Raw genomic sequence first — 13812 nt, 5'->3', positions numbered from 1 at the left:
TTCCCCTTGCCTCCCCTCTCATTGCGGTACGTTCAGCTTCGCTCTTGCCTGTCTGGTAGCTGACTCCTCAGAGCCCCGAAAGTGGATGGACTTTTCAGCTTTGTGACCACTGCCCTCACCAGGTCAGTGCATATCACTACATAAGGGTTCTTATACACTTCCATATTACATAAATTCCTTTATGAAAGTGTGGAGTAAAAAACCCCAAAACATCTAATTAATTTCTAGATGCCATCTGGCTGTGCACTAAATGTTTTCTTTTGCATTGATTGTAGGGATCATTTTTATCCATGGGGAAACAAGAGCCTGCCTGCTTCAAGGAGATAATTATTTTCCAGCAGCAAGTGTGATATTGTCAGAATTTTGAAGTCATACTGCCAGAATCTCACAGAACAGACAAATGATTAACAACAGTCCCAGTTGTTCTTAGAAACTGACTTTGGGAGCTAATCTGTGGGTCCCCTATGCAATGGATCTTATTGGAAGTTTTCTACCCATGCTTTAAATGTGTTTTCCACTACTTTCCATAGGTCTAAAATTATCTTGCCAGGAATAAATAAAGGTGAAAATAGTATACAATCCAGTTGATGTATGTTATGAACTTCAAATATGAGAATAAAATGTCTCTTAGCTTTCAACAAGGCACTGCTCAGAAAATGAAGGGTGGTTGTATAGATTTATTGAACTCTTACTGTAGAATATCTTTGTTCTCAACACTGTACAAAGAAAAGTTTTCTCATTGAGTAAAGGTAGAACGAGTCCAACACAGATCTGATTGCACATAAAAGGGGCTTTACTTTATGTAAGATTCACCCTGATTTAAACTTGAAAATGCATTTCATGAGATGGAAAATAAAAATAAAGCAAAATAAGTTTTCATTAATAATTTCGTGTCTTCAGAATATAATTAAATGTAGTATTAACAAAATTAATAATTTTGGTGACAGAAAAAACATGTTTCTAAGTTTCCACTGTAATATATTCAGATACCGTTTATCAATTGCATCCTATACTGTAGGTGTTAAACCCTTATTTTCTAAATATTGCACTCGCGGGCAAGGATAATTCATTAGCTAGGTCTGCACAGAGTGGATATTTCTGTCATATCCATTACTTAATTACAACAAAAGGCTTCGGAGTTGGCTCTTCTACCCCTTTCTTACACCAGCTGTTGGTAGTGTACTGTAGGAGTCCAGACAAAGCAGAAACGAAATGTAGTGTGGTATTCAAGTACAGTATGCAGGCTCTTACAGGCTTGAGAGCAGCTGTGTCCCCAGGTACTTGTAAATGACTATAATTTCTTAGCTGGACCTTCTTTGTGCCACTGCAGTTTGTCAGAGAAGATGATGTTGCTATGGAATCCTGTATATTGCAAAGCAGTGTTTTCCTAGACTTTTTTTTTCTATCTGCTCTGTAAATTAACCCTTTTGGGACACTTTGACACTTCATTTTTTTCACCATAATGCTGTTTAAACAACTGATAAAGGGCACGAATAAAGGGAAATTGAAACAATTATCATGAGAAGAAATGAAAAATGGATCTGTTTTTTTCTTTCAGTCAAGTTATGCCTTTCCGCAGTTCTTGTGTTCAATCAACACGTGGTTGGTAATAGGCAGGGAAAAAAGTTTCGACACCCTTTTGTGAAAAAAAACAAACTTTATTTTATATAGCGCCTTTAAAGGTGGCTTCTCAAAGCACTTTACAGGATGAGAATAACAATGAATAAGAAGAATACAACAATAAATAAGAAGAATACACAAGATAAGACACAATTACAATTACAACAATACAACAATAACAATAGAGGAGACCGTGGAAGGGGTACTAAGAAGAGCAGAGGGGTGAAGAATGGAACCAGTTAAGTAAAGGCTTTTCTGAAGAAGAAGGTTTTGAGTCTGGATTTGAAGGAGTTTAGAGAAGGTGACTCTCTGATATCCTTGGGCAAAGAGTTCCAGAGCTTGGGGGCATAGCAGGAGAAGGCCCTGTCGCCCATACAATGTAGATGGGCTTGGGGGACAGTAAGGAGGGCAGAATTTGAAGAGCGGAGGTTGCGAGGTGGGGAGTAGGGCGATAATAGTTCAGACAGGTATTGAGGTGCCAAGCCATGTAGAGCCTTATAGGTGAGCATGAGGATTTTAAAGTCTACACGGAATTTGACCGGAAGCCAGTGCAAGGACTCCAGGATAGGAGTGATATGAACACTTGCACTACACCTGGTCAGGATTCTGGCTCCTGAATTTTGGACATACTGCAGTTTGTTCAGAGTAGATTTAGATACCCCAGCGAGTAGAGCGTTGTAGTAGTCAATTTCGAGAGAATACAAATATGTTGATCAGCTTTTCAGCCACAGTTAATGATAGCATAGGGTGTAGTCTTGCGATATTTCTAAGGTGAAAAAACAGTTTACTGTTTTGACAGTATGCTGTACATGTGGGTCGAATGTTAAGCCAGAATCGAATATAACCCCAAGGTTTTTCAATTTTGATTGAAGCTCAAGTACAGAGCCATCTACAGATAGGGTTACAGGACTGGCTTTACGAAGTTGTTGGGGGGTACCAATAAGCATGACTTCAGTCTTGTCACAGTTAAGATGAAGGAAGTTTTGAGTCATCCAAATTTTTATGTCAGAGATGCAATTAGATAGAATAGAGATGGCCACATCAGTGTGAGGTTTGGTATGGATGTATATTTGAGTATCGTCAGCGTAAAAATGAAAGCTGAGGCCATGTGATCTTAAAAGCTGACCAAGTGGGAACATGTAAATGCTGAAGAGCAAGGGGCCCAGTATTGACCCCTGGGGGACACCAGACTTGACAAGACCAATTTCAGACCTGTACCCATTGAGAGAGACAAAGTGACAGCGATCAGTGAGGTAAGATTTAAACCATTTGAGGGCAGTGTCAGAAACTCCAAACACAGTCTCGAGACGAGAAAGTAAGATGTTATGGTCAACAGTGTCAAAGGCAGCACTGAGATCAAGAAGGATGAGTATAGAAACAGAACCAGAATCAGAAGCTATTAGTAGATCGTTGGTGACTTTGACCAGGGCGGTTTCTGTGCTGTGAAGTTGACAGAAGCCAGATTGGAGGGGTTCGAAAAGGTTGTTTGTCATGAGGTGGTTATGTAACTGAAGTGTGACAGCACGTACTAGAATTTTAGAGAGAAAGGGTGTTGGAGATGGGGCGAAAGTTGTTAAGGTTGTCGAGAGCCATGTTAGGCTTCTTTGGCACGGGGGTAATGGCAGCAGTTTTGAGGACCGTTGGTACAATGCCAATGCTCAAGGATTCATTCATAATATTGAGGACAATGGGACAGAGAGAAGAGAAACAGGACTGGAATAAACTGGTGGGAATGGGATCTAAAATAGATGTGGTGGGTTTCATGCGCGTAACTAGTTTGTTTAGGAATGCTGAGTCAAGAAGAGAGAAGCTGGAGAGACGGGAACCAGAGAAATTGGATGAGGAGGGAGGAGGTATGGAAATGATATCCGTAGTGGAGAGAATGTGATGCCGGATGTTGTCAATCTTAGAACTAAAGAAATCTAAGATGTGTTGCAAAGTTGTGATGAGGCAGGTAACGTGGTAGGGCAGTTTGGCTTGAGCAGTCTGTTGATGGTGGAGAAAAGATGTCTGTGGTTGTTTTGGTGATTTTCAATGATGTGAGAGAAGTAGGTGGATCTAGCAGACTCTATAGTAACCTTATAATCAGATAAGTAAACTCTCCAGGCCTGATAATGTATATTTAGGCCGGAAAGACGCCACCTATGCTCACGTTTGCGAGAGCCTGCCTTCATGAATCGCAGATGGTCATTGTACCAGGGGGCAGGGCGAGAGAAGGAGTTTTTAAAGGAGCAAAGGTATCGAGGGTAGATAAAAGAGCATTGCCAAGTAACTGTATTTTGTCCTCTAGAGGGTCAGAGGAAGAGAAACAGGATAGGGAGGACAGAACAGAATTTGCAAACCTTGGGTGATCAATTGTAAGTTGCGGAAATTTACAGAGCGTGGGGAGGAGTTGTTAGAAATACCTCCTAGAAAAAGGTGTGGTATCATTCTTTTCCTCCAACACAATTACTGATTTGTGACTTAACGTGTGAAAATGGTTACAATGATTGTCATTTTGTTTTAGCTAACTATTTATAATGGTATACATGATTTATTTGCTACAAGAATGAACTACTCTCATTTATAAAGTGTGTGTCATCTTGTGTTACTGTTGCCCATGGCAGCATAATTCCTATAATGTTAGCACAAACATTATCATTGATGTATGTTATTTGGAAATCAGGTTATTGCAATTGTGTTTTTTTTTAGACATGCTGATTTACTTTCATCTTATTGGATACAAATAATGAAAGGAAATCATATATTCGATACAGATAGGCTGTTCTATTTTTGTACTCTTTACTCCACCTAAAGCAATCATTTCAAGGTTGAGTGAATGTTTTAGAAGCAATCTCAGGGTGTTGTTTGTTATAAGATGGAATCTAGAGCACTTTATATTACTTTGATGTTATGAGTGATAGTTAAGATCACTGATTTTGATCTTCTGAGTTTAAGTAATTGCAATAGACCTTTATTGCAAAACATTACTGTATATCATTGGTGAACAAAACTCTCCTTTGATACCTCTGTTTAAAATGTATTTCTGCATTGTATGGTTTGTTTTATGTTGTGGTTTTGGATGTGTTGGATTTAAAGCATACAATTGTGATTGATAACAATTTGTATGTATAGTAACAGACATGAACTAATGCATTTAAACGTGCATATAACACATTGTGTATGTTTGCCAGGACTTTGAGTAGCTTTATTCGTTTTTCAGAATAAAACAAAGTTGAAAATATCATTCAATGTAAACCTCATTTGTTAAAGATATGAATTGGGTTTGTTTTAAGCCACAAGGCAGACTTAAAACAGCCTTGTGGCTTATTAGGCTAGCAGACTGATCCTGGTATTAACCATTAGTCAGATAGAGGGTGCAAGCCTCCGTCCTGGCTGAGATGCTGGTCTGAAGCACCATTACCCCTGCTAATGCTGTTGACAGTTTATACACTTCGGTCAACTAAAGCAACTGGGTTAAAACATGCTCATGGGTACAACATCACAGAGCAGAGCCTGAACTCCTCTGTACTGCCCCCTTATTAAAACAGAAAATGACAGAATGATTTCATCTTGGAATTCAAAATTAGCACTGTAAGAAAGGCATTTATTCTTCCAGTTGGCAATTCTGGTTCCCAGGAGCCTCAGGGTCGTTTTATTTTTATTCACTTGAGTCTTCAATTGAATTAGAAAGAAAATCATTCCAATCTTATGGTGCAGGAGGAGGGTTGCTAAGAAGGACTTCATGCAAGCTGGAGAAGCGGCTGTCAACTGTCACTGTCAATGAAAACCTTTTTTTTTTATCTTTCGTTTTTTAAATGTAAAATATTAGCTTGGGATATTGGCACGTACTGTACATTTGAAACATCTTGTTAAGACAGTTTTGAGTATCTGCAGCAGCATCCACTTAACAATTATTTTATAATATAATTATGGAGAACAAAGTCAGTCTTATGTACATTCGATTTTTTTTTGTTTTAAAGTTTACAAAGCGGTTCATGGAACTCAAACTGTTGCTTCGAAAAACACAGAGACACAATAATAAACGGCAACAAATGCTGTTTGTTCCAAAACCCATCTGTTGTATCTATAATGCCATATTAATATTAAACCAAATCTTTCACATCCTTGCAATCCAACATAGAATTTATTTATGTTTTTTTCCTGTGTTAATATTTATACTTGGTACAATCAACAGTCATTAAGGTTCTGTATGATACATGGCACATGAAAACTTCTTCATTGTAATGTTTGTTAAAAATAAACCTACCATAAACATAACCATTTATGTTTTGCTCAGTTTTTTGTATAGTATTTTTGTTATATACGAGGTGGCGTTGATGATAAATCTGTACTCTCCTAAAAGTGCTGCATGTGAAAATTAAGGCCAGAAACAAAGTACTACTGATTATAATATTCACAAGATTATAATATTATAAACTGTAGCTAAACACAGTCTGTGATTTTGTGACTGAAAACCTGTAGTAGATGCTACGGATCCAATTAACAGTACACTAACTGCTGAACTCATGTGGCATGCATCTAATTAACAGCATTGTACCTGTTTCAAATGTAAATTACTTGTGTGATGTCTCTTTTAGAATGGCACATTTGAAAGTACCCCGTCTGCATTGTACAGATAAGGCTTTGTATGTCTTAGTTGCAGCATAATGTTAGAGCCTTAATTTGGCGAGTATTTGAAGGTTTGTTTTGACAATTAAAATGGCATTTGCAAAGCAACAGTTCTTCAATGTTTGTAATTTCTATTATCTGCATGCACCAGTATGTGGTTAAAAAAATAAAGAAAAGAGTGCTGTTTTAGATATACAAAATTTTAAATGTGAAAATGAATGTAATAACCTGTTGTGCTGTAAGATGTATACAGTACTTAAGATATACTTTTAAAGAGGATTTCATAATCTTAAACAAAGAGCAGAGGTGGGTCAGGAAGCACTGTTGTATTGAAAACAAAGTTTTTTTTTCAGTGAATTTATTTTTTAAGAGAACTAAAGCTTAAAAAAGAAGAGGCTACTAAACACTCATGCTTTGGAGCAAATGAGGATCATTAAATAATGACAGAGCAGATGACAGTAAATGGATTAAATAACAAGATATAAAATAAGATACAGGTTTAATTGTTTTAAGTGTTTAAGATTAATTTCCCCTATCACTGTGTTTATTGTTGAACAAATTTGCAAGGATAAGCATTTTAAGAGAACATTTTACAGGACAAATGAAAAATCAAGAATAAAGGGTATGAATTTAAACTTGGCTGCAGAGCAGAAATTGAAGCTTTGCAGTTTTTTAAATCTCAGGTGGACCTATTGATCCAGGATTCCATATGTAAAGATTGTTCTTTCATTGCATGATCACACAGAGAAAGCTGCTCAACCAGGTGCAGACTTAAAACTGTCAGTCTCTGATTTCTTTCCAGCCCAAGGCTCACCACAAGGAAAAAGGGATTAGAAGGACCTTACTTTTGCCTTTCAGAAAACACACACACACACGAGGCAAAATAATTGTGCCTGTCATTCTGTTTTTTTGTTCATTGTTCTACATGAAGTCTCTGATTTGCTATACTTCACAATCAAGAAACAGCTCCTGAAGACTCTATAGTGCAGCAAAAGATTGTAACATTTTTATGTTTCTTTTTCCACTGTATAATGTACAGTAATACCACAAATTCCATCTTTATTATGGTATGGTAATATTGTAATGTTCCATATTATATGAAGAAGATGGGTATTTAGCAGCACACTTGAGACAAGCTATCCATTGTTTTACTTGTACTCTTCATTATATATACTGCATATACGTGACTAATAATTGAAAAGAATAACTTTAGTCAATAGTCATGGAAACAGTAAATATGGCAGCCTAGAAATACATCAGGTGGGTAGCTGCGTCAGCATGCATAGTCTGCAAAGGGACAAGTGATAAGTTTATTCCATACTGAAAAGAGAAGAGAGAAAACACGTTGTTTCAGCTTCAATTTCAGCTGAAATGTTGTGCTTTCTCTCTTCTCTCTTCAGCATGGAATAAGATTGGAAATACACGACAAGCTAGATAGATCTGGATTTGGATTATGTTATTTCACAGAAATCAGAGGTTTTGATCAGCATTTGAAACGAGGTAACACTGTGTGATTTTGTGTGGGTGAAAGAGATTCTCCCTACCTTCGAAATAAAAGTAGACATTTATTTCTGGTTGAAACTACCAACAACATCTGCCTAACCGGTAGTGTGATTATCTTTTGCGAAAAATACCTACAATAAATATTTAGTGAAGAACAACGTTCTCCTCCTGGCTAATAATAATAACCGTTGTATTTACAAGTGTTGAGCCCCTGTAGCTTATTATTGTTTAATTCATAATCCCCCCCACCACCACCCTTGTTATATGGTACAATGAATATTTAAAACCCCATATGAATATTACTTAATTAAAATTTAATAAAGAAAATTGAAGACCATACAGGAGATGGAATCGTAGCCCACAGGCTCTAGCAGTACAATAGGGTTAATTACCCCTCCACAGAAAGTGATTTATGTTAATATTTGGCTTGATTACATCCTGCTACAGAAGGTTTCTGGCACCAAATGAGGAAAATGAAGAAATTTACATTTCAATGTGACATAATGAAAGGCTTGTAGATTCAATATGTTGATTGAATGTATTTTTATTTTAAAAAAGCAGAAAATAGCACCTTTGTTATTTTTAGAATGAGTTTTGGCAACATCCAACTTTTATAAGAAAAGGGTATTCCCGGTTCTTTCAAGCACTATTTGGTAAGTGCTCCATTTTTATTTAGAAGTGAGCTTTCTCTTCACTCTCTTCTCATAATCACAAGAAGTTTAAATGCAGTTTCAAAACATGGTACAAATATGATTTATCATTTTGTCTCCCTAAAAATGGCTCCCAGATTAAACATGACCATTTGAGGGGAATAATTTATCTTATAAAAATGGCTGCATGACTTCATGACAAAAACCCCATGCATTGAAGAGAGTCAGGTAGAGCCAGTTATGAGTAGCCAGTATTAAGTTCACGTTTATTTGTCATTCCAGCCATATACAAGTATACAGTGGGACGAAATATCGTTCCTCCTGGTCCACGGTGCAAATACAGAGAGGACACTGACATAGACATTGTAGACAAGATACACATACTCTAGTACAAAGTGCAAATAGTGGACATTACTAAGGCAAATAAATAATACAATATATACAAAACACTGGAGAATTTAAACCCTGTTTCTGGAATTGGAGTGGGTGCAAGTAGATTCCAGGGTGTTGAGAAGCCTGACAGCCTGTGGGAAGAAGCTGTTCCAGAGTCTGGTGGAGCTAGCCCGTATACTGTGATATCTTTTTCCAGATGGTAGGAGGGCAAAGAGTTTATGGGAGGGGTGGGAGGGGTTATCTACTACAGGTCTACTGCAGACCCTGTGTAAGCAGCGTTTGTGATAGGTGACAGAAATGGAAGGGAGGGAGGCTCCAATGTTGTTTTCAGCTGTTTCCACAATTTGTTGCAGGGTCTTGTGGTCTGAAGCGTTGCAGTTCCCAAACCAAAGAGTGATACAGCTGGTCAAGGTGCTCTCAATGGTGCTTCTGTAGAATGTGGTAAGAATGGGCAGGGGAAAGTTTGCCTTCCTAAGTTGCCACAGGAAATAGAGACTCTGCTGTGCTTTCTTGGCTAGGGAGGTGGTATTGAGAGATCAAGTGAAGTCATCTGTAATGTGTACATCAAGAAACTTGGTGCTTCTAACTGTCTCCATAGGGGAGTCGTTGATGTGCAGTGGGGAGTGGTCAGTGTGGGCCCTCCTGAAGTCAATTATTATCTCTTTTGTTTTATTTAAATTAAGAGATAGGTTGTTGTTTGTGCACCAGTCCACTAGTTGCTCCACCTCCTCTCTGTAAGGTGTTTCATCATAGTGATGGTGCTAGAGATGTTATTACCAATCTGGACTGTCTGAGGTCTCTCGGTCAGAAAGTCCAGAATCCAGTTACAGAGGAAGGTGTTGAAGTTCAGCAAGCTCAATTTTTCTGTCAGCTTCTGGGGGATGATTGTATCAAATGCTGAACTGAAGTCAATGAAAAGCATTCTTACATCAGACCTTTCTTATGCAGAAGGGACAGGGCCAGGTGAAGGGGAAGAGATACAGCACCATCAGTAGACCGGTTGGGGCAGTATGCAAACTGAAAGGGGTCCAGAGGGGCAGGACACGGCTGACTTCTTCGGCACCGGTATTATAGTGGTAGATTTGAAGCACACAGGGAAGACCACCTGGCACAAGGAGATATTAAACATATCTGAGGACGTCAGCTAGCTGTTCTGCACATTCATTGAGCACGCGACCAGGTATATTATCGGGACCAGCAGCCTTACGTGGATTAACTTTGGCTAGTGTCCTCCTTACATCAGCTGCGGGCAGGCAATGCACCTGATCGTCGGGAGGAGGTGTGGTTTTCTTCACAGGCACAGCGTTCATTGCTTCAAACCGTGCAGAGAAGTTGTTCAGCACATCTGGAAGGGAGGCATCACTGTCACTGGCACATGGGGAAGTCCTGTAATCAGTAATGGCCTGGATGCCCTGCCACATGTGCCGTGTGTCTCTGATGTCCTGCTTTGCCTCCCTGATGGCACGGGAAAGGTTGGACCTCGCAGTCCTAAGGGCGTCCTTATCGCCTGATCTAAATGCAGCATCTTTTCTTCTTCTTAACAACCCCCAACAGCCTTTATGTCACGAAGCACTCTTTCAGGACCCTATGCAGACAACACAATCCAGGGAGGAGTGAGGAAAACATGGGGAAAAAAGCATGCAAAGGGGCTGGAAGGAAAACAGGGGGCGTGTCCAAGGTGCGCTGGTGTTCAGGGGGGTGTGTCCGTAGCAAATCCAAGAGTGTTCCAATGTCCAAAACCAGGAGATCCATCCGGACACAGACAAACAGAGTTAAAAGCCGGAGCAGGATCCGGCGAAGGGTCGGGGGAATAAAAGAGGGGTAAGAGGACCAGATGCTCCCAGTCCCGGACTGAGATGGTCAGGACACCGTTGTGAAGCCGATGCCGTCGAGTCGCTCCTGGACTCACTGGCAGGTGGGCTTCCAGGCATCCATCTTCCAAAGCTGAGCCCAGATTGGCAGGAACGTCTGGCTTTTATAGGACAGGGGGCAGGAACCAGAGGCAGGTGCAGGAGATAAGTACAAAACTAGGAAGGGCTGGAGCGTCCTTAAGAGGAGGGGCTTACGAGTGTGACACTTTATTGATCAATTTAACATTTCAGTGTCATGTAATGGAAATGAAAGATATGCTGAGTGCAAAAGATTATGGGTCAATATATAACTCCAATAGAATCTGGAGTTCAGAAACTCTTTTGTTAGGTTAAGCTCAGTTATAGTAATTAAAAATAATTTTACTTTCCCATATATCAGCTAACTACAATGAAGCTTCTCTTAATTTCCTTCAAGACATTAATTTGGATTTAATCAAATATTCCAATTTCTGTTACGTTTAGTACTTGGATAGCTGGGATAAACATTTTACACTAACTATATTCAAAATGCACACCAGTTGGAGCTTGTGCTGAGCAAAATGCATAAGTGGATATGAATTTTAATACAATTCTAAAACAATCATCTTCATTTATAGTCAAAGCTAATTTCATGCACATGTAACTTTGATCTTTAGTTTTTTCCTTTAAACTAAATTGATTCATTAATGTCTCCCAAATTAAAAATGATTTCTTTGAATTTGATTATGTAGACAAATTCATCTGTTTCTCTGTTTGTTTAATAGAGTTACACTTTAATCCTAATGCTCTGTTTAGCAAGTCTTTTTCTGCCCTGCAGCCACCTGGGAAGAATGTACAGTATATTCAAATCTCCTTATCAGGGCATCCTTACCAAGTTGTATAATGTGGGCAGCATTTGTGTCTGTTTGAAGCTACCACAAACCTTATTAATGCATACAATACTCCTGTTTAGCAAGCATGTACCATTGATCTAATTACTTCACATAAAGCACAGAGGCAAAGCTACTGTAATGACTATGAAATGAGATGCACCAGGGCTGTTAAAGTGATCAAGTACTCTCTTGAAATATTAGCCCCGTGAGGCCTGATGTATATTGTTGGTCGTCTGTGTCTTAATACTGACAGACAACGAGGGGGGCAGGGGTTAGTCATGCAGATAGAGCCAGTCATAAAACCACTCATTAGTTTTTAGAGAACCTTTACAGCTTTCTTTTTACATTGACAAGGCACACAATGATTGGATAGGAAGTGCTAATTTACATGGTTGAGAGCTATAAATAGTGTCTTAAAATGAAGCAATGCTGTACATTTTACAGCTGACAAGTTAAAAAAAATACATCGTCAATATTATTCACCACTAAAAGCGATGACATTGAAAATGTCACGCTCCAGGGGAAAGACACAAATTCTCAAATGGTTCTAGTATGTAGTGTGATTTGTTTTTTAACATTTTCACAAGCACTTCCGAGGGCTTGTACATTTCCTTTATTCTGCCTATATTACAAATGCATTTAGAAATGAGTTAAGAAAAGGGATACAGCCTGATCTAAATTTGAGAGGTATAATTCTTCTTTCTGTCATCCATTTAAATTATTCTTAATTTTTTTCAGGGAGACACTCAAAGAAGAAAACTAAAGAATTGACATCTATTGTGTTTAGTGAAGAGATTTAAGAATTGTTATTGTATTTTTCTTTAATTAAAAGTTTGCATATTCTGAAAGGCTAGCTAGTCATGAACATTCTAATAGAGAATGAGGTGAATTTACACATTCATGTCAAAAACATGATAAATTCAGATCAATACTGGTTATATGTTCTTTTACAGTGGATATTAAAAGTTGTAAAACAAGGTTCCTTAACTATATTTCATTTTTAGGGCCTACCAAGGCCTAACTACCTACTGTATAATACCAACTACCTAAAACTATCTGTATGGATATATAGCGTTTATAATGTTGCATACACACAGGAAAGCCAATATTGCTGAGGCTGTAATTACCGAACAATTTACTAGTTTGAGAGCCACAGTTGAAAAACTAACAATTCTAACATCTGTTGTTGATGCCATTACAAATGATATTTGTATATGTCATGCGAAGGAAACCTAAACCAAGGCTTGATCATGCATTTCTCAATCTCTGTTAAAATCATTAACAAAAACACATTTTAAACCAGAATGAAAATGAAAAAATAGTGTGAACACAAGAAAAGGAACGGACTCTTCTAGCTCAACATTTTGGTATGCACGAGATGAACTTCTTTGGGAACCAAGGCAACCAACAGCAAAAGCAAATGAGACCATGATGTCACCTGACTCTCAAATTGTGGCACACTGAAGATTGCTGAAAATGGCTGTAGATGTTTTAAAGAAAAATGCTTCAGCTTTCTATTAAATCGACACTAAATCATTTCGCTTGTTTATATTAGTACTTTTTATTACCGTGTATAACCTGAAATGGTCTGCAACCAAAATGCAAATAATTCAAATTATTTCCCATAAATTGAATTCCAGAAGTAAAAATAATAATGCCCTCTCTCTCTACCCTAATGGATAAAGTGTTTTGAAAATAACAGGATGGATAACTTTGTTAACTTCTATTGTCTTTAACTTAGTGATTTTAAATGACAATAAGTATTGGGAGGGGTTCAATTGTCATTTTTAGTACATTTCAAAGTGTAAAATGACAGTGTGTCTTTTTTGGGGAAAAGCTCTTTGACGTTTGCGATCCATTAAGCCCACCAAATTGCTTGCGTAATAACTTGTTTTCCAGAATCTCAGGGACAGATACTGAATTTTCTTTAGAAGTGAGTTCTGAAGAGGAGTCTCAGAGGCTCAGAGACTACTTCATTTAGGAATAGGCGCTATTAAGAGAGGGACTGGCAGAGTTAACTGGAGCTCAAAGTAGTTTAGAGTTTAGGCTTTTCCTTTAGAGTATATACCTTCACTGTAAATAAGAAGAGCACAAATCTTCTCTCACATTTATGAATGTGTGTCTGTTTTTACCTAAGACAATCCTATATAATGATCCCATTATTGCATCCCAGCTCCTTCATGTCACATATTTTATACAAATCTAACAGCCTGGCTTATATTGTAATCTGCAATCACTGTATTAATTTTAATTGAGTTATATCTTTCATGCATCACTTACAATACACTAGTTTGCTTTTGTGCTCCATTCGAT

General features: G+C 38.1%; 1 protein-coding gene across 10 annotated transcripts in view; it reads left to right on the top strand.

Moving 5' to 3' along the window:
* Positions 1 to 9227, top strand: part of nek10 (NIMA-related kinase 10) — a 65985-nt gene extending 56758 nt beyond the window's left edge. For 7 of the 10 annotated variants that reach the window (XM_015357446.2, XM_015357442.2, XM_015357444.2 and 4 more), the window contains one exon: positions 9131 to 9227. In XM_015357446.2, coding sequence (XP_015212932.1) covers positions 9131 to 9212 — 82 coding nt within the window. In that variant the 3' untranslated portion in view covers positions 9213 to 9227. Of the gene's footprint in view, positions 1 to 36; positions 123 to 275; positions 5881 to 9130 lie in introns of those variants that run through there. The other 3 variants (XR_001479571.2, XM_015357443.2, XM_015357441.2) reach the window with 2 other exon arrangements.
* Positions 9228 to 13812: the final 4585 nt, after the last annotated feature.

Source organism: Lepisosteus oculatus, chromosome 10 (genome assembly GCF_040954835.1).
Source record: "Lepisosteus oculatus isolate fLepOcu1 chromosome 10, fLepOcu1.hap2, whole genome shotgun sequence".
NCBI classification, from domain to species: Eukaryota; Metazoa; Chordata; class Actinopteri; order Semionotiformes; family Lepisosteidae; genus Lepisosteus; species Lepisosteus oculatus.
Note: the sequence above shows the minus strand (reverse complement) of the source record. Positions and strands in the feature narration are given on the sequence as shown.